Source organism: Hyperoodon ampullatus, assembly GCF_949752795.1.
Source record: "Hyperoodon ampullatus genome assembly, chromosome: 18".
NCBI lineage: Eukaryota > Metazoa > Chordata > Mammalia > Artiodactyla > Ziphiidae > Hyperoodon > Hyperoodon ampullatus.
The window spans coordinates 56,015,208-56,034,713 of NC_136931.1; the positions used below are offsets into that span (position 1 = coordinate 56,015,208).

Sequence of the window (19,506 nt, forward strand, 5' to 3'; positions counted from 1 at the left end):
GGCCCCCCACTTCTGTCACTGACACCCACCTGGATGCCCGGGGTTCCTGTCCAGTGTCCCCAACACCCATCACTCACCCAGCCCCTCAGAAAAATCCCAGCCTCTGTTTCCGACACCCAGAGATTCCCCCATCGCCTGCCCAACCAGCACAGAGACACTGACCTCTGTCGCTACCCCCAGTGCTCCAGTCCCTCATGGTCCCCAAGCCGTGATACAGCCACCAGGACACCTGTACATAGCCAAGCGCACCCCTCAGGCCACCCCAGCCCCAAGTGCTCCTGCGCCTCTACTCTCAGAACCACAGCCTGGACACTTGTCCCCAGTGTGACCCTCCCCCGAGGGCCCTGACCTGCCACTCCTCTGCCCCTACAGGGCGTGGTCACAGCCGCTGTCAGCCTCATCACTTGTCTCTGCAAGAAGAACCCGGATGACTTCAAGACATGCATCTCCCTGGCCGTGTCTCGCCTGAGCCGGGTGGGTGTGGTATCAGCGCCAGCTGCGGCGTCCCTGTCCCCTGGGCACCTCTCTGGTCCTCACTTTCCCAGAGATACCATCTAGCTCAGTGGTTAAGGACTCAGGGTCAGAGCTAGGTTCATCCCAGCTCTGTCACTTCCTGGCTGTGTGGCCCTAGGCAAGTGGCTTCACCCCTCTGGGCCTCATTTGCCTCGTGTTCAAAGGGGATTATTCCAGTGCCTGCCTCACAGCATAGCTGCTGTGAATTAATCTGTATAAAGAGCACAGGGCCGGGCACGCGATGAGCACCCAGGAAGTGAGGTTGCTCTCCTGCCTGTCTCCCTCTCGCACCCCCACCTTTCTTCTTCCTGCTTCTCCTGCTTTTCCTTCCCTCCTCTTCTGCTCCTCTCACCACCTTCGCCCCTGTCCTGGGAACATGCCCTGAGGCCTCCTGTGGGCCCAGCTCTGTGCAGGCTGACACTTGGGAACACGGATGACTCAGACCCGAGCCTGCCCTCAAGGAGCTCCCTGTCCTGTTGAGGGGAGGGATGTACCGCAGGGCCAACTCACGCACAGATTATCATAAAAGGGGCGGTGTGTGCAGTCATGGAGGTAGCAAGGACGTTGCAGGTCCCCCCCAAGGGAGGCACTTCACCCAGCCTAGAAGTCCGGGAAGGCTTCCTGGTGGAGGTGATCCTTGCCTGTGTTGAGACTTGGAATAAATATAAGTGTTTCCCGAGCAGGTCAAGAGAGGCCTGTGTTCTCAACCAAAGAGACCAACACACCAGCTTATTCATCCGTATTTTCATTCATTCACCACACATCCAAATCCTCTCATGGGCCAGGCTTGGTGGGGGAGACACAGACAGTAACAGCAGGGTGGGGGGGGCACCTACCGTCAAGGAGGTGGCTCAGAGCAGGATGGGGCTTGCTTCCTGGAGAAGGGGTTTTCAAGGTAGCGTAGGAGTTTGCCGTGAGGAAAAAAAGTTGCTAATTCCCCCACCTCTTCCCTGATCCCTTCTCGTGTCTGACCTTGTAGTAGGCCCGGGGACCCAGGAATGGGTCAGACCCAGTTCCTGCCCCTGTGTAGCTTTGGGTGTTGGGGGAGGGCCACAAGGGAGCACTCTCCAGGGAGCCGTGGGGTCCAGGCGCTAGTGAAGGCAGCCCAGGGCATCGTGAGGCACAGAGCTGGAGTCCCCTTCACAGAAGGGGATCGGGTTGGCCGAGATTTCCTGCCCACCCAACGCCAGCTTTACTTGGAAAAACCGACCAGTCCCAGATCCAGCCAGTGACTCGCCGTGTGCCCGAGGCTTCCTCACCACCCTCCCTGAGCCTCAGGTTTCTGCACCTTAAAACTGTCAGGTGACAGCCACCCCTCCCCGTGCCCCCACCCATGCCTCGCCCCCCTCCTCTGCCCCCAGATCGTCTCCTCGGCCTCCACCGACCTCCAGGACTACACCTACTACTTCGTCCCGGCGCCCTGGCTCTCTGTGAAGCTCCTGCGGCTGCTGCAGTGCTACCCCCCACCAGGTACTGCCGAGCCCACCCGGGCTGGGGTCTGGGGGCCTCCGACCCCATGGCTGGGCAGGAGGGCCGGGTGCTGGGGGTCTGTGTCAGCAGTCCTCTGAGGCTGGGCTGGTGCCTCTAGCCCCTGTTCCGAGGCTGCAGTGGGGGCAGCGCTGAGCCCAGGGCCCACGCTGGGAGGCCCTGGATGAGAATGTTGTATGAGGCTGTTGGAGACGGGTTGGGGGAGGGTGGGCAGCAGAGAGCAGGGCGTCCTCCCGGCTCAGCACAGACAATGGGACAAATCGCTTGTTTGTTGACTCCCCCTGCCCTGGGCCTGGGTCCCTGCAAAACCAGACTCACTGGAATGTTGGGGCTGTCATCGCATCTGTTACAGATGAGGAAACCAGGGCTTGGAGAGGGGAGGGCCTTGCCCAAGGTCACCCAGCAGGTCAAGGGGCGATTCCAGGCCATGCAATGGGAGTTGGCATAGCTCTGCTAGGGGTTTTCATGCCCTCTTTGCTCATGGTCATGACCGCTGGTGTGGACGGAGGGTACTGCAGTGAGCTGGTACTGCACCGGGGTGTCCAGGTGCCCCCAGCAGAGCTGGCGAGGGGCAGCTGTCCATGAAATAGAGACACTGGGTGACTGAGGCTTGGAGAGAAGACGTTGCCTTTCCCGGGCAGCGAAGGAAGAGCAGAGCCTGCCTCCTGAGTCTCTGCTCTAAACCCTTTCCCTCTACCACGTGGGCCGTGGCTCCCCCTGAGTTCCTGTATCCTCGGCCGTCTGACCTCACAGAGCAGTTTTGAGGGACCCTGTGCTGAGGTGCTCAGCACACAGTAGGCGCTTGATAAACCAGTGCCCTTCGATTCAGCCAGGGTGCTAAGCACCTGCTGGGGGCCAGGGAGCTGGCGTGTAGCCCCAAATCTTCACAGCCAGCTGGGTGTGAGCATGTGTGTGTGGGTGGGTGTGTGGGTGTGTGCGTGCGTGCACACACGCACACACTGTAATGGAGTGTATGATGTAGGTGACACCCAAGGCCCCTCCCAGCCGGTGAAAGCCAGGGATGAATTTTGTCATGAGGCCCTGGGGAAGCCTCGTCCCCACTCTGGGCCTCTTTTCTCATCCTGTAAGGAAGATCATAGCTAGAGCCTAAGCCCTCTTGCATCTGGAAGCCCCGCCTCATAATTTTGGGGTGTGCCCTGGGCAAGCACCTCACCAACTCTAATCCCCTGCCCTGTGAGAATTGCAGCCATTCCCCCACCCCACCCCCACCCAGTGCTGGGCAGGGAGGGGCTGCTCCGATTTATTTCCAAGTAATTTATTTTTTATTCAGTTGCACCAGGTCTTAGTTGTAGCAGGCAGGCTCCTTAGTGGCAGCACGTGGGCTCCCTAGTTGCAGCAGGCGGGCTTCTTACTTGCAGCTAGTGGGCTCCTTAGGTGTGGCATGCAAACTCTTAGTTGCGGCATGCATGTGGGATCTAGTTCCCTGACTAGGTATCGAACCCGGACCCCCTGCATTGGGAGCGCAGAGTCCTATCCACTGTGCCACCAGGGAAGTCCCGTAAGTCTCTTTTAATCTCGAAGAATTCCCCCTTCATTCCATGACACTGGCCTTCACTGCAACCTTTGGTTAAGAAAAATTTTGGACATAAGGATAACTTGGGAGAACAGTAAAATGACCACACCCAGATGCCCCCGACCCAGACTCAGTGGAGCTTTACCACTTTGCTGGATTTGCTCCCTTGTTCACTCACTGTCTTGGACACCCAGCTGCTGAATTACTTGAAAGTAAGTGGCATGGACTTCTCTGTGGCTCAGTGGTTGAGAATACTCCTGCCAAAGCAGGGGACACAGGTTCGAGCCCTGGTCTGGGAAGATCCCACAGGCCATGGAGCAACTAAGCCCGTGCGCCACAACTACTGAGCCTGCGCTCTAGAGCCCGCGAGCCACACTACTGAGCCCACATGCCACAACTACTAAAGTCCATGTGCCTAGAGCCCATGCTCCACAACAAGAGAAGCCACCACAATGAGAAGCCTGTCACTGCAACGAAGAGTAGCTCCCGCTCGCCACAGCTAGAGAAAGCCCGCGCACAGCAACAAAGACCCAACGCAGCCAAAAATAAATAAATTAAATAAATTTATTTTTTTTAAAGTGGCAGACATCATAACACTCCCCCTCACCCCAAAATATTTCCGCAAACGTTTCTTAGAATCAAGAATACTACGAAAGCACAATGCTCTTATCACACCTAAGAAGATTTAGAATAACCTTGGGGTCATCAGCTACCCAGGCAGCAAGCTGCCCTAATTGTCCATAGCATTATTTTTATGGCTTAAAAAATACAGTCTAGGACCACAAATTAACTGGTTACATCTTTGTCATTTTTTTTTTTCCATCTGGAATAGCCCCACCCTCACTCCCAGTTTTTGAAGAAATGGGAAAGTTTTGGGTTGCGGTGTGTCCCATGTTCTGGATTTGGCTGATCGCTGCCTGCGTCCTTTAGCTGGTTCTCTATCTTGTGAATTTCCCGATAGATTTGGGTACAATGTTCTTTGCTAGAGCACTTGACAGTTGTTCTGGCCACTTGGTGTTGCCTCACAGGTGAGGGAATGGCAGTTCCCGGGGTTTGTGTGAGCTCCTAGCTGGCAACTGTCTCAGGCACTCAGACCCCTCCTTGGGAAGAGCCGAGTTTGGGGGTGTCTCTGGGGAAGGTTCCTGCAGCTTTCTTTGCTCTATGAGACTCCTACAGTGCATGCGTGCTGCGGGAGGGGAAACGGGGGCTCCCAAGGGTGGAGCCTCTGGCCCAGCGGAGTTAGAGCAGGACGAGAGCTCAGGTCTGGAGTCATGTCCTCTGTCAGCCTCCACTGGTCACCTGGGGACCCAGGAAGGACTTGGGGAAGTAGGGCCCCAGCCTGAAGCTGCAGGGCCCGCACTCTTCCTCTGGAGGATGGGAGCCATGGCGTGGCCCCTGCCCCTGGCCCGCGGGCCGGGCCGGCAGGGAGCTCAGCCCAGGGCGTGCCCTCTGGTTCCCCAGAGGACGCGGCCGTGAAGGGGCGGCTGGTGGAGTGTCTGGAGACCGTGCTCAACAAGGCCCAGGAGCCGCCCAAGTCCAAGAAGGTCCAGCACTCCAACGCCAAGAACGCCATCCTCTTCGAGACCATCAGCCTCATCATCCACTACGACAGGTGCCTGCCTGCTGGGGGGCAGGGAGCCTGGCCTGGGAAACGAGGGCTGAGGGCCTGGACTCCTGGGCCTGAGGGAGGAGGGGGGCTGGGGCCCGGATGCTGGGTCTGAGGGAGGAGGGGCTGGGGGCCTGGGTTCCTGGGTCCTAGGGGAGGGGGCCTGGGAATGTGACTTCTAGCTAGGAGGATGATGGGAGTGTGAAACGCTGCCCTGCCAGACTGGCACTGGGCCCCTCTTGAGGGGCAGAATTCCTGAATATCTGTATTTGGGCTGGATGCCCAGGTGTCTGGGTCCCCGGGAGTGGTCATGACTGGGACAGAGGGCAGGAGTTAAGAGCTGAATCAGCTGAGGCCCGGTCCTCCATCTCCTCATGTCATCTGGGTGTCTTCCCTGCCCCCACCCCGGTCTCTTCCTCTTTTGCCGGCAGCGAGCCCAACCTCCTGGTCCGGGCCTGTAACCAGCTGGGCCAGTTCCTGCAGCACCGGGAGACCAACCTGCGCTACCTGGCCCTGGAGAGCATGTGCACGCTGGCCAGCTCCGAGTTCTCCCACGAGGCGGTCAAGACCCACATTGACACCGTCATCAATGCCCTCAAGGTGTGGCCTTTGGGAGCCCGCCCCCGGCCACACTGACCTGGCCTGTGTCTCCTCTGCTCCCTCAGAGAGGCCCTGGGGTGGCCGGCCCCTGCCAGGAGGGAGCCTAGAACACACCCTACCTGCTCTCCTCCCTCAGACGGAGCGCGACGTCAGCGTGCGACAGCGGGCGGCCGACCTCCTCTACGCCATGTGCGACCGGAGCAACGCCAAGCAGATTGTGTCAGAGATGCTGCGGTACCTGGAGACGGCCGACTACGCCATCCGCGAAGAGATCGTGAGTCCTGGCAGGGGCAGGACGCCCAGACTCCTGGGTCTCCAGATCGGCATGCGCTGAGCCCAGATGGGGTGAGTCCACACCCCGCCTCCCCGCCGTGGGCACACTCGCACGCCCGACCTCCCTCCTGGCTGGCAGGTCCTAAAGGTGGCCATCCTGGCTGAGAAGTACGCCGTGGACTACAGCTGGTACGTGGACACCATCCTCAACCTCATCCGCATCGCGGGCGACTACGTGAGCGAGGAGGTGTGGTACCGTGTGCTACAGATTGTCACCAACCGTGACGACGTCCAGGGCTACGCTGCCAAGACCGTCTTCGAGGTCAGCACCCCGATCTCACCCCCACAAAGGGGCAACAAGGCAGAGCAAGGACAGCTGGGCTGGTGGGCCAGACGGCCCGGGCCTCCATGCTGCTTCCTCCTCCTCAGAGGGGCCTTGGCCGCCTGGGGCCCTCCAGGGACACAGGGGCCGGGCCTCCACGGGCTCATATATACGAGGGTCAGCAGGGCGTGGGGTGCCTAGTGTGTGGCCACCAGTCCCCAGGTCCCGGCAGTTTCTCACTCCCTCTGCCTCAGAAAAGAGGGCCCGTTCTGCCCCGTTTTACTCCCTGTGTGAGCTCCGGCCAGTCACTTAACTGCTCTGTGCCTCACTTTCCCCATCTATAAACCCACCCACAGCAGAGTCACGAGGCTTCTGCAGTTAATAGGAGTCGAGGGGCTCAGCGCTGCGCCTGGCACGTGCTGAGTGCTCCTGAGTCAGGATGGCGTCACTCACCGCTGTCCCCGCCCCCCAGGCGCTCCAGGCCCCCGCCTGCCATGAGAACATGGTGAAAGTCGGCGGCTACATCCTTGGGGAGTTTGGGAACCTGATTGCTGGGGACCCTCGCTCCAGGTGAGGGGGTGAACGCACACAAACTCCTGAGGGGTCTGGGGCCCTGGGGTCCGCCTGCGATCCCGGGAAAGGCCCCCCTGAGGGAGGCGGCTCCTCTTGTGGGGGCTTCTGGGAGAGGGCGGCGGAGCTGGCCACCTGCTGACGCGCACCCCGGCCCCGCCCCCTGCAGCCCTCCAGTGCAGTTCTCCCTGCTGCACTCCAAGTTCCACCTGTGCAGCGTGGCCACCCGGGCCCTGCTGCTGTCCACCTACATCAAGTTCATCAACCTCTTCCCGGAGACCAAGGCCACCATCCAGGGTGTCCTGCGGGCCGGCTCCCAGCTGCGCAACGCCGATGTGGAGCTGCAGCAGCGCGCCGTCGAGTACCTCACCCTTAGCTCGGTGGCCAGCACGGACGTCCTGGTCAGAGCCCCAGTCCCCATGCGCCCCTCCTCTGCACCTCTGTCCCCTGCTCCTCCCCGGGACGCCCGTCCCTGACCTGCTCCTGCCCCCCAACCCACACCCCCCGACCCCGCAGGCCACAGTGCTGGAGGAGATGCCACCCTTCCCCGAGCGCGAGTCGTCCATTCTGGCCAAGCTGAAACGCAAGAAAGGGCCGGGGGCCGGCAGTGCCCTGGATGATGGCCGGAGGGAGTCCAGCAGCCACGACATCAACGGGGGCGTGGAGCCCACCCCCAGCACCGTGGTGAGTCCCGTGGGGCTGGGCCGCCAGGGCTGGGCCCAGCCATGCCGTCCTCTCTTTTCACCTGTGCCTGCATTCCCTGCAGTCCACGCCCTCACCCTCCGCCGACCTCCTGGGGCTGCGGGCAGCCCCTCCCCCAGCGGCACCCCCAGCTCCCTCGGGTGCGGGCAACCTCCTGGTGGACGTATTCTCCGACGGCCCGGCCGCCCAGCCTAGCCTGGGGCCCACCCCCGAGGAGGCCTTCCTCAGGTACCGCCCGCCTTGGGCCCAGGCCTGCCCCCTTTCCATCTGCCCCCTCCCAACTCCCCCCTCCCTCCCTGTCCCTGAGCCTCTGTCGCCCTGGCTGCCGCCTCCCCCGGCCTCCTGCCTCCCTCTGGGCCACTCTGGACTCTCGGCTGACCCTGGCCACCCTGTGTTGTCCTTTCCCGTCACCACGTCTCAGCCTGCTCTTCCTTCTCTCCTTCCCTCCTCCCCCCTCCCTCTCTCTCCGCCCTCTTGCTGCCTCTCTGGGATTGGCTGCTGCCACGCCTGTCTTCTCTTGTCTGCTCTGGGATTGGATGGCCCAGCGAGCTGGAGCCGCCTGCCCCTGAGAGCCCCATGGCTTTGCTGGCTGACCCAGCTCCAGCTGCTGAGTAAGGGGTGGCCTCAGGGGGTTGGGGGGCAGACTCCCGTGTCCCCAGGGAGGGTTAGGGGACTGGGAGCTCTCATCAAGCTCTCCTGATGAGCTGCAAGGAATTGGAAGGGAGTGAAATCAGGGCCATCTGATACAGGGTAGGGGGGTGCTGACGGTACCTGCCAGGGTCCTATTCCCACTAGAGGCAATTGCCAGTCTGATTCTGGGGCTCTTTGGGGAATCTGGGTATATGGATTCTGGGCTTCTGTTCCTTCAGGGCTTGCAATCTCCCACCACTAGCTCTGGGCCTTTATCTCTAGCCCCCCCAAGCCCCTTCCCATCTCTCTCCTTTCCCACCTGCAGCCCAGGTCCTGAGGACATTGGCCCGCCCATCCCGGAAGCCGATGAGCTGCTGAATAAGTGAGTCGTGGGTGAGGTTGGGGAGGGCAGTGGGGGCAAGTGCAAAGCACGGAGCAGGAGCCAGGCGGGCACCCGTCATCTTGAGCTCCCACCGCCCCCACCCAGGTTCGTGTGCAGGAACAACGGGGTCCTGTTTGAGAACCAGCTGCTGCAGATTGGAGTCAAGTCAGAGTTCCGGCAGAACTTGGGTGCGTCCAGGGGCGATGGGGTGAAGTCTCGGGGAGACCTTGGCTTCGGGAGGGCGTGGAAGGAACTCAAGATGGAGCCCTACCTCTCCTCACCCCCCACAGGCCGCATGTATCTCTTCTATGGCAACAAGACTTCGGTGCAGTTCCAGAACTTCTCTCCCACCGTGGTCCACCCTGGAGACCTCCAGACTCATATCCTGTCGGCCTGGCCCAGCCCCGCCCCTCTGGGTCCACCTTCCTGGCAGCTGGGAAGGAGATGGACCCAGATCCAGACCCCTGTTTGGCCCTCTTACTTGAAAGCCTGAGCCCATGGTACTTCTCTGAGATTTAGTGTCATCTGTAAGATGGGGTGGGCCTCTTTAACAGTGACAGTGACATGATGTGATAGGGATGCAGGAGGTGTTACTTCCAGAATCACAGCTGCTCTGGGCCTCAGTTGGTCCCTGTCAGGCCCCTCCCATGTCCTGACCTCGTCTTCCATCGGGCTCGACACCCATGAGTCCAGTGCCTCCTGCCCTCGAAAGCCAGGCCTGGGGGTCTTGTTGCCAACCACGGCCTTCTCCTGTGTGACCTGGGCCAGTCACTTGGCCTCTCTGAGCCTTGCTATCCCTTCTGTGAAGTGTAGATCATCCTCCTTTTCACAGGCTTGTTTTGAAGATCATTGTGGTTCGAAGACCCTGGAAGGGTGGCTGGCATAAAGGAACTGCTTGAGCAGTGTCGTCAGTCCCCTGTCCCCCTTCTCTGGGCCTCAGTTTGCACAACTTGGAAATGAGAGTGGTTAGACCCTAAAACTCAAGGACCTTTTCAGTTCTTTGGTTCATTCAACATTTCCAGAGGCCTTCTGTAGGCTCAGCTCTGTGCTGGGCAGAGCCTGGGGGAGAGAGACATAAGACCCCGTCCTTGCCAATGGGTTGCTGACACAAAGGTAGATGGTGACAACACTAACTGCCACCATTTTGGTGAACCTACCTTGTGCCACACACACTGACAAGTACTTGTGCTGGATGATTTCACTGACTGCTGAGGACACTACGTCCATTTCGCAGATGAGGCTAAGAGAGGTTAAGTGATTTGCCCATAGTCACCGAGGTGCTAAGAGCTGGGATTCAAACCCAGGTCAGCCTTCAGAGCCATGGTGTGACCTGTACCATAATGGAGGTGGCTGAGCCCACTATGGAAGGCCAGAGGAGGCACCTAGGTCGGAGGTTTGGCTTAGGAAGGACTTTGGAGCTAGGCCTTGTACGATGAGCCCTGGATGGCAGCGCCCGGCAGGCTGGGGCTTCCAGGAAAGTTCTGAACCATCAGGTGATGATGGTCAAGTCCCTTCCCCATCACCACCCCCCCGCCCCCCGGGCCGCTCCTGTTTCTGGCTTCCTTGACCACGGGCGGGCACAGCTGGCCGTGCAGACCAAGCGGGTGGCCTCGCAGGTGGACGGTGGGGCGCAGGTACAGCAGGTGCTCAACATCGAGTGTCTGCGGGACTTCCTGACGCCCCCGCTCCTGTCCGTGCGCTTCCGGTGAGTCAGGAGGCGGGGCGCTGCCGGGTGGGCGGGGATTCCGGGGCGAGGGTGTGGTCTGACCGAGCCCTCCCTCCTCTCCCGCCAGGTACGGGGGCGCCCCCCAATCCCTGACCTTGAAGCTCCCGGTGACCATCAACAAGTTCTTCCAGCCGACGGAGATGGCGGCCCAGGACTTCTTCCAGCGCTGGAAGCAGCTGAGCCTGTGAGCCGCCGGGGGGGCGGGGCCAAAGCCGCCCTCAGGGTGGGCGGGGCTGGGGCTTCCAGATCCCTGACTTGAACCTTTCCCGGCCCCCAGCCCCCAACAGGAGGCGCAGAAAATCTTCAAAGCCAACCACCCCATGGACGCGGAGGTCACTAAGGCCAAGGTGAGACAGGCTAGACCGGGGCTAGTTTCCCAGCCCTGCCTCTCTCTCCAACTCTGGGATTTGGGGAGCAGTGGCTGCTCAACTTCTGAGCCTCTGTTTTCCCATCTGTAAAGTGGGGCCAGTTTCCACTCCAAAGGGTTTGGGGGAACTGGTGTGCCACTGTCTGGGAGCTAACAGAGGTCGGGCACCCTGTGACGGCTCCCCCTTCCCCCTCAGCTCCTGGGGTTTGGCTCTGCTCTCCTGGACAACGTGGACCCCAACCCAGAGAACTTCGTGGGGGCTGGAATCATCCAGACTAAAGCCCTGCAGGTGGGCTGTCTGCTCCGGCTGGAGCCCAATGCCCAGGCTCAGGTGAGTGGTGGTCTGCGAGGCTCCCTGCTTTGTGTGCATTCTCTGCACCCGGCCCCCTCCTGCCTCACTGTGTTCTTTTAACCACATGCCTCTGCTCTGTGTCCCTGTCTCCTCCCTCTCCTGTCTCCCTCCTGTCTCTCCATCCTCTGGTCTTCCTCTCCCTTTTCCTCCCTGATTTTCACCTCTCCATATCCCTCCATCCTTTGTGGCCTCTTTTTTTATCTTTCATCCTTTACCTGTCTCCCCTGTCCCTTCTGTCACCTTTCTGATCCCTTGATCCTTGTTCTCTCCTCTCATCATTTATCTGCCCTGTATCCCCCTCCCCCCTAACCCCCCGCCCCGGGCTCTCCATCCTCTCTGCCTCCTCCCTGAGTCCCCCCGTCCCCCCAGATGTACCGGCTGACCCTGCGCACCAGCAAGGAGCCCGTTTCCCGTCACCTGTGTGAGCTGCTGGCGCAGCAGTTCTGAGCCCTGGACTCTGCCCCCGGGGATGTGGCCGGCACTGGGCAGCCACCAGGACTGAGGCAGCCGTGGTGGATGGGGCAGCGAGGGGACCTCCGCTGGTGACAGGGAAGACCCCGGGGTCGGGGGGTGCCTAGGACCTTCCTCCAGCCTTTTGTATTTTTATTTTTGTTCATCTGCTGCTGTTTACATTCTGGGGGGTAAGGGGGAGCCCCTCCCTCCCTTTCCCCCCCGAAGCACAGAGGGGAGAGGGGCCAGGGAAGTGGGAACGTCCTCCCCTCCCACCCCACCCTGTCGTAGCCCCTCCTGCCCCCTCCCTGTCCAGGGGCTGTGTATTATTGTGAGCGAATAAACAGAGAGACGCTAACAGCCCCATGTCCTTGTCTGTGTCTGGCGCTCACGCCCAGCGGTCAGAGGAGCGGGGTGAGGGCATGCAGAGTGTGGGTGGCTAGGCCCCTCAGCCCATGCGTGGGGCTCTGAGCAGACAGCAGCAGCAGCAACCGCCGTGGCCCCAACTGCAGGGCCACCAGTCGCCATCCTGTGCCTGGCTCCTCAGCCCCCAACACCAGGTAGCAGGCTCTTGGCACCTGTGCCCGATGGGCCACCTCCTCCGCCTTCTCCTCTGGCTGCCCCGCCTCTGAAGGAAGGACAGGGAGGGCCGAGGTGACCAGTGGGGCCTGGACAATTAGGATGCCAACCTGCGGGGGCCACCCCCCATCCTGGGCCTAAGTTTGACTCCTGACAGAGGAGAGCCTTACAGCTCCAGCCAGCTGTCGGGACCTGAGAAGATCACGGACTTTCTCCCCCTCTTCCCACCCAGCCTCAGTCCCCCACTTTCCTGGGGACACTGCGTGTGCAGCCCTAGGTAATCTGCTTAGCAATACAGATCATAAACACGCAGGAGATGTTTCCCAGGTGCCGGGCGCTGGGCTCCAGGGAAGACCTCCCGTAACCCTTCTGAGGACCCTGCCCCACTTACAGGTGGGAAGCAGGTTGGGAGGTGGAGTCGCATAGCTAGGAAGGGACAGTCGTCTGCCCCTTCCAGGTGGAGCTTTTTACCATTTTGTTACATTCATCAGGGTCTTTGCTGGGGTGGTAGTGCCACTCTAGGTCCCTTCCTTTGTCTCTCTGGGCCTCACAGGTCGTATGTGACAACTTTTCCTTCCGGACCTGGGCTCCGTGGAATCTACCACTCCTACTCCACCCAAGACTATTAGCAAAGCGTGTACTTGCAGCACTAGAGCAGGAGTGTGTGGATGTGGGAGCCAGGCTTGCCTGGCTGAATCGTGGCTCTGCTGCTTATTAGCTGAGCCTGTTTCCTCATCCATAATATGGGAATGATGACGTAACAAGAGATAGCCCTCACCTATGAGGATGAAGTGAGTCAGTACACAGAAAAGCACTTGGCAGGACATGAGGCCTCAGTGTTAACAATTAGGGTTAGCCAGGAGGTCCTGAGACCTGCAGATTGGGACCTCCCTGCCCCTCCCTTGCCTTCCTGTCAGTGTGCACCGCCCGGTCCTCACAGACAGCCAAGCCCACTTCACAGCTGGCTTCTCCTACCAGTTTCCCCACCATCACCTTATGAGAGCTGGGACTCAGTGTCCCAGCCTGTGCAAAGGGGGCGCTGTGCCCGCCGCTGACCTGGTGGAAAGTGCGTGGCGGTGACCAGGGTGTAGAAGGAGCGGAAGAGGCGCCGACGCTGCTCAGGAGACGGTTCTGAAGGGGGAAGAGGGACAGGGTAACAGAGGGCCCCTCCCCAGCCCACGCCCCTCCCGGCCCCGCCCTCCTCTCAGTCACCTTGATCCCCCGAGGGCTCCACCGTGAAGAGGCAACGTTTCAGTTCCAGGTGGAGGAGCAGCAGCCTGTGGGAAAAGAGGTGTCATGGCCAGAAAAGAGGGGATGAGGACCCCTAACGCACTCCCCAGTCTGAGCCCTACCCGAGGATGTCCGTGTGCAGGGGGAAGCCCGCGGGCAGCGCTCGGGATCCCAGCGGCAGGCAGGCCCGCAGCGGGTCCAGCAGTGGCTGCCACCAGCGCTCCAGAAGCTGCAGGGGGCGTGGTCAGCGAGAGAGGCGGGGCCGGTGGGTGTGGTCGGGGGGATACCAAGAGAAGGCAGTTTGGCCAGGGCAGGGGAGGAGAACACAAGGGCAGAGGGCAGAGGGAACCGTGGAAGGGGCGAGGCCTGGAAGGATGCTGTAAGAGGGAAAGAGGGGCCGAGCTGCGGGGACGGTGATTGGAGCATAGCCCGAAGGGGGCGGGGCCTAAGAGGGGCGGGGGCGGGACCAAAGGCGAGTCAAGCGTAAAGAGCGCACTCGCGGGTCAGGCTGCTCAGAGAAGGGTCGGGGCTCGCGGGTAGCAGGTGAAATAGGGGAAGAGCGGGACGTAGCCCAAATTCACCTGTGCATCCAGCTGGCTGAGGGGAGGGCGCGGCCCGCAGAGCAGACACAGCTCCAAGCTCGGCAGGAGCGTCAGGGTCAGAAGCCGGTGCGGCACCTGAGGCAGCCCGCGGGGTGAGCTGGCCGGAGCTCCTCCCCTTCTCATCGCAAGCCCCGCCTCCTCGAGACAGCCTCCAGGTCCCACCCCTTGCGCGCTCCTCCCCGCCCCCACCTTCCCCCTGCCCGCCCCATCCACTCACTCACCGTGGGACTCCCGTGAGGCAGGTACACCGGGTAGTCGCGAGCGGCCTGCGGCGGCAGGGATCCCACCAGCCAGGGGAGCAGCACGGCTTCCGGCATCCCCAGCCGCCACCAGCTCTCTGTCGCTGCCACCACCCGGCCCGACACGACCAGGCTGACGAAGGCTGTGTCCGCAGCCTCGGCGAACCCAGAGAGGGCTTCCTGGGTAAGGGAGGCAGGCCGGCTGCGAGTCAGGAGACCTGAGCAGGACCGACAGTGACTTCCCAGGTGCGTAAGGAGTGGGAAGAGATGGCCATACAATTCAAAGCTTGCCTGGTGGCCATGCTCATGTGTCTCACCCTCCCTGGGCCTGAGTTCCTTCACCTTCACATGCAGGTACCATCCCAAGTCACAGTGTGAAATTAAACAGGTAGGGTGATTGCTACATAGCCTGACACGTCCTACTGAAGCTAATACTTGTAACAGCAGCAGCTACGGTTTATCGCGTTGTATTATATGCCAGGTAGGCGCAATCTACAACCTACTGAAGCTCAGAGAGGTCAAGTCACCTGCCGAGAGTCACAATGCTGGGAGGCAAGCCATGCCAGATGAATCCAGAGCAATATTTAAGGAAGGGGAGATAGAGATCTCCGAGGCAGAAGGAACAGGATGTGCCAGGGCAGGGAAGCTGGGAAGCTGTGGGGATTTGTGAGACTCATGAGGCAGCTGGGAGAGGGTGGACTGTGGAGTTAGAGATTAGGGCGAGCAGGCTGGCGGGCGTCAGATTCCTCAGGTCCTCAACACCAGGCTGAGGGGCTGAGACCTTGTCCTGGGGGTGATGGAAAGCCACGGGTGGACTGTGACCAGGGGAGGGGTAGGGGCAGCTCGGTGTAGAAAGATCCTTCCGGGGTCAAGGTGGGGGTTGGACTAGAAGCCAAAAGGATAGGAAGAGGTTGAGGCAATGGTCCAAGGACTGAGCCAGGGCCAGAGGGACAGTTTTAAGAGTTTACAAGGCATTCCCAATACCTGCAGCAGGGACCCCTCTGGAGGAACCACACAGTCCACACACTGGGTCAGGTCCCCGATGAGCTCTGAGTCCCCAAGGAAGCTGTCGATGAGGTGGTAACTGGCCTAGCAGAGGGAAAATGAAGAAGCCTAGGACCCAGGTAGTACCCAGATCTGCTGCCTCCTCCTCAGAAAACTGGCCCTACTGGGCCTTGCTGAGGGGTGTCAGACAACCAAGCTGCCCCCTGAACCCACTGGGTCAGGCTGCCCCGAGGGCTTCTGGGAACTGTAGTTCCCAAATATCAGTAACCAGGTATCCTAACTTCCCATCCTCATGTCCTGCAGCCTCACCCTCAGCTCCTTCTTCAGTCTTTCTATGTTGCGGATATTGGTCAGCTCTTCAAGTCCCACAAGAAGAACCTAGAAGAACCATATAGGAGAGCAGGGGACCTGGATAACTGGTTATAAGACAGGAGGGGCTGGGACTCAGACTCCTGTGTCTGCAGGAGGAGGAAACTGGGGATCTAGACTCCTTAGTCCGAGGCAGGAGGGACTGGGTTCCAGGATTCCTGGGTCCCGAGGGAGAGGGATGCTGAGAGTTCAGGTTCCTGGAATTGGAAAAGAGGGTTGGGGAGTCTCACCATGGCCCCAAACACCATCTGGAGTAGTCTCTCCAGCCTCAGCTCCGAGGTGCCCTCCTCAGATGACAGAACAATGAGGGTGATGCTGTGAGAAAGGAAGGTGAGAAGGAAGAATGAGTCCAGGCCAAGGAAACAAGGCAGGGAGGAGAGTAGGGTCTGCCCTTGATCCTGGATGCCAGCTACATACATGCCCGAGCACAACCTGCTTTTCATTCAGAGACACTCAGGGATCAGAGAGGGTAACTGACTTGTCAAAGATCCCACAACCAGGTAAACAGCTGGCGTTGGAGAGCTGGATGGCCTCGGGGTCGTCTTCAACAGGGGCTATCACCCTGGCCCTGCCCCCAAGCTACCCTTGGAGACCTGTCGTGGAAGCTCTTCCACACCACGGTTGTGTCCTCCGTCTTCGCAGAGCTCAGCTGCACCTCGAGATTCTGCCCAAACATATGGACTCCATTGAGGGAGCCGATGACAGAGAATGGGAGCTGGGGAAAGATTGGGGACTTCAGACAGGAGCCCCCAAATCCCGTCCTCTATGGGAACCAATGACTCAGGTCCCCAACCCCCTCCTCTCTCTAGATCTCCTGGCCCCTCCTCTTCGGGGAACCAGGATCACTGGTCAATTGCACCCTCGACCCTCCAAACTCAATACTGAAACTTCCCCAGCCCCTACTCCCTTGAAGACCCAGAGTCCAAGCATCTAAACCCCTTCTATTTCGGAGATCCAGGCGCCCGGGGCCCCACCTGTTGGCGGGCGGGGGCGCCGCCGCGGCTGCTCCTGCAAAACAGAGGGACCCCGCTGGATGCCGCGAGGCACAGCAGATGTACGGTGCCTTCGGTCCCCTCCTCCCCCATTTGGAACCCCCGCTTCCCAGTCCCTTCGTGGGGACAGTCAATGCCCGCCTTGGAGCATGCCGGTAGTCACACTAAGTCAGGTTGCGGTCCGAAGCCGACAGAGGGCGAGACGGGGAGCTGACTGGAAGAGGACTGGATTCCCGCCTTCTTCATCCAACTCAAACCCCCATCAACTCCTATTCCAGCACCTCCCCCAAGCCCCGTTACGCTCTTTTCCGCCCCAGCCGGAAGTCACAATACCTCTAACAAAGATGGCGGCTAATTGTATTTGCGAAGCTTCCTAGTCGCTCCTTGAAGAGGTTTGACTCTAACTAAGAGAATGAAGAGCCCGACTTGAAGGTAGTGACTGCGCCAAGGCGTTGCCTAGTAACCATCACGTAAACTGGTACGTTTCACATTCTAAATTGACAAAGAGCTGTGCCACACTCAAAGATGGCGATGGCGACGGTGCCGAGGCGTTGCGTAGCAACCGCTTTGGCTTGGCTTTCCGTTTTGTAGTGGCAGTACTATGCCACACTCAACGATGGCGACAGTGCCTAGGCGTTGCCTAGCAACCACCATTCAGTCCTAGTTCTCTTTTAAGGCTAGAAACAGCTGTGCCCCTCTCAAAGATGGCCGCATGACGAATCCCGAGCACTTCCTTTAGAGCAAAATCTCCCCCCTCACCCTCGAGGATGGTTTGGTCCGGCGCGTGTTGCCTAGTAACCCACAAATGGCATGTTTGTTTTTGCTGTTAGAAAAAGAAAGATGAAATCCTTTATTTTCCAGAATCGGAAAATAATATTATTTGTAATGAATTTGTACATGATAGTGTGTTGTGCAGAATGTGAAAATACTCCCAAAACCCTTTCCCTAAAATAAAAGCTTTACAGTTTAACACAGAATATTCACGTTTTCACAAATATGATTACTGTGTTAATGTTGTTTTCAAACTTTCTTTTTCTCATGAAACCGTATAAATACACTTCGTCTTTTTTGAATCTCCTATTCTAACCTATATTATGCATGTAACAAAGTAGATTTAGCCTATCCTATGCTGACATGCGTTAGGTTCTCACCTCTGTGTGTTTAAAGTGATAAAGTAAATCTTCATCAAGTTATCAATTTAGTCAGCTAGATCTTTTCTCTCTCTCTTTTTTTTAAACATCTTTATTGGAGTATAATTGTTTTACAATGTTGTGTTAGTTTCTGCTGTATAACGAAGTGAATCACCTACATGCATAGCTACATCCCCATATCCCCTCCCTCTTGCGCTTCCCTCCCACCCTCCTTATCCCACCCCTCTAGGTGGTCTCAAAACACCGAGCTGATCTCCCTGTACTACGCAGCTGCTTCCCACTAGCTATTTTACATTTGGTAGTGTATATATGTCAATGTTACTCTGTCACTTCGTCCCAGCTTACCCTTCCCCCTCCCCGCGTCCTCAAATCCATTCTCCACGTCTGTGTCTTTATTCCTGTCCTGCCCCTAGGTTCAACAGAACCATTTAGATTCCATATGTATGGGTTAGCATACCGTATTTGTTTTTCTCTTTCTGACTTACTTCACTCTGTATGACAGTCCATCCACTACAGATAACTCAATTTCGTTTCTTTTTATGGCTGAGTAATATTCTATTGTATAAATGTGCCACATCTTCTTTATCCATTCGTCTGTCGATGGACACTTAGGTTGCTTCCATGTTCTGTCTATTGTAAATAGTGCTGCAATGAACATTGTGGCACATGACTTTTTGAATTATGGTTTTCTAGATCTTTTCTCTTTTGTGAGAACAGTTGCCCTCATTTATCCAAATATATTTACAAAATATATAGTAATATTAAAAAACATTTGTTTTATTTTTTATTTATTATTTTTAAAAATTGTTTATTTATTTATTTTTGGCTGTGTTGGGTCTTCGTTGCTGTGCTCGGGCTTTCTCTAGTTGAGGTGAGTGGGGGCTACTCCTCGTTGCAGTGCGCGGGCTTATTGTTGTGGCTTCTCTTGTTGCGGAGCACGGGCTCTAGGCGCGCAGGCTTCAGTAGTTGTGGCACGTGGGCTCAGTAGTTGTGACTTGCAGGCTCTAGAGCTCAGGCTCAGTAGTTGTGGCGCACGGGCTTAGCTACTCCGCGGTATGTGGGTGCTTCCCGGACAAGGAATGGAACCTGTTGTCCCCTGCATTGGCAGGCAGATTCTTAACCACTGTGCCACCAGGGAAGCCCACATTTGTTTCTTTTCAACATGTTTTGTCTGCACTCTGGATTTGATTTCTAATAGCTGATAAGAAATATTAAGACATTTACCCTGCACATTAAATTACATTAAACTAGAGGGAAAGCTGCATAAAATAACAAATAAACTAAAATATTAATTTCTCCCTGTAGTTCTATGAATTTTTTCTTTAGTCCACTTATATTTATTTTCTACTGATATATTTAGATGTATTTCTATCATTTTGTTTTTATATTTCTTGTTCTGCCTTTTCAACGCTTTTTTCCTCCATTCTTTTTTTTTTTTTTCCTCCATTCTTATCTTTTTTTTTTTTTTTTTTTTTTTGCGGTACGCAGGCCTCTCACTGCTGTGGCCTCTCCCATTGCGGAGCACAGGCTCCGGACGCGCAGGCTCAGCGGCCATGGCTCACGGGCCCAGCCGCTCCGCGGCATGTGGGATCTTCCCGGACCGGGGCACGAACCCGCGTCCCCTGCATCGGCAGGCGGACTCTCAACCACTGCGCCACCAGGGAAGCCCCATTCTTATCTTTTACTGGATTTTTTGTTTGTTTGTTTCCTCAGTCCGTTATTTTCTCTCTCTTCTGGTTTCAAATTTATACACGAATTCTCTTTTATTTTTATTGGTTATCCTTGAAACTTTACCTTACACATTTAATTCAGCAAAAAGTTAAA

At 57.8% G+C, this 19,506-nt stretch overlaps 2 protein-coding genes across 4 annotated transcripts in view; one reads left to right on the forward strand and one right to left on the reverse strand.

Moving 5' to 3' along the window:
• AP2A1 (adaptor related protein complex 2 subunit alpha 1) overlaps window positions 1-11,875 on the forward strand; it is a gene marked incomplete at its 5' end in the record, with an annotated part of 36,854 nt that extends 24,979 nt beyond the window's left edge. Inside the window, 19 exons of one of the 3 annotated variants that reach the window (XM_079723382.1) lie at window positions 373-474; window positions 1,875-1,983; window positions 4,997-5,147; window positions 5,573-5,741; window positions 5,878-6,015; window positions 6,154-6,336; window positions 6,809-6,906; window positions 7,076-7,307; window positions 7,423-7,590; window positions 7,673-7,836; window positions 8,154-8,219; window positions 8,564-8,620; window positions 8,726-8,808; window positions 8,911-9,002; window positions 10,204-10,325; window positions 10,414-10,530; window positions 10,624-10,693; window positions 10,910-11,044; window positions 11,435-11,875. In XM_079723382.1, the coding sequence (XP_079579508.1) occupies window positions 373-474; window positions 1,875-1,983; window positions 4,997-5,147; window positions 5,573-5,741; window positions 5,878-6,015; window positions 6,154-6,336; window positions 6,809-6,906; window positions 7,076-7,307; window positions 7,423-7,590; window positions 7,673-7,836; window positions 8,154-8,219; window positions 8,564-8,620; window positions 8,726-8,808; window positions 8,911-9,002; window positions 10,204-10,325; window positions 10,414-10,530; window positions 10,624-10,693; window positions 10,910-11,044; window positions 11,435-11,512 (2,334 nt within the window). In that variant the 3' untranslated portion in view covers window positions 11,513-11,875. Of the gene's footprint in view, window positions 1-372; window positions 475-1,874; window positions 1,984-4,996; window positions 5,148-5,572; window positions 5,742-5,877; window positions 6,016-6,153; window positions 6,337-6,808; window positions 6,907-7,075; window positions 7,308-7,422; window positions 7,600-7,672; window positions 7,837-8,153; window positions 8,220-8,563; window positions 8,621-8,725; window positions 8,809-8,910; window positions 9,003-10,203; window positions 10,326-10,413; window positions 10,531-10,623; window positions 10,694-10,909; window positions 11,045-11,434 lie in introns of all 3 variants that reach the window. The other 2 variants (XM_079723383.1, XM_079723384.1) reach the window with 2 other exon arrangements.
• Window positions 11,872-16,624, reverse strand: FUZ (fuzzy planar cell polarity protein; the record flags this gene model as incomplete). The annotated part of the gene is given in 12 exon segments (XM_079723385.1): window positions 11,872-12,143; window positions 13,151-13,225; window positions 13,307-13,371; window positions 13,447-13,553; window positions 13,821-13,856; window positions 13,858-14,001; window positions 14,148-14,345; window positions 15,150-15,254; window positions 15,480-15,548; window positions 15,770-15,854; window positions 16,133-16,254; window positions 16,514-16,624. Coding segments are annotated over 12 exon segments (1,344 nt in total). The 3' UTR covers window positions 11,872-11,916.
• Between the last annotated feature and the right edge of the window lie 2,882 nt (window positions 16,625-19,506).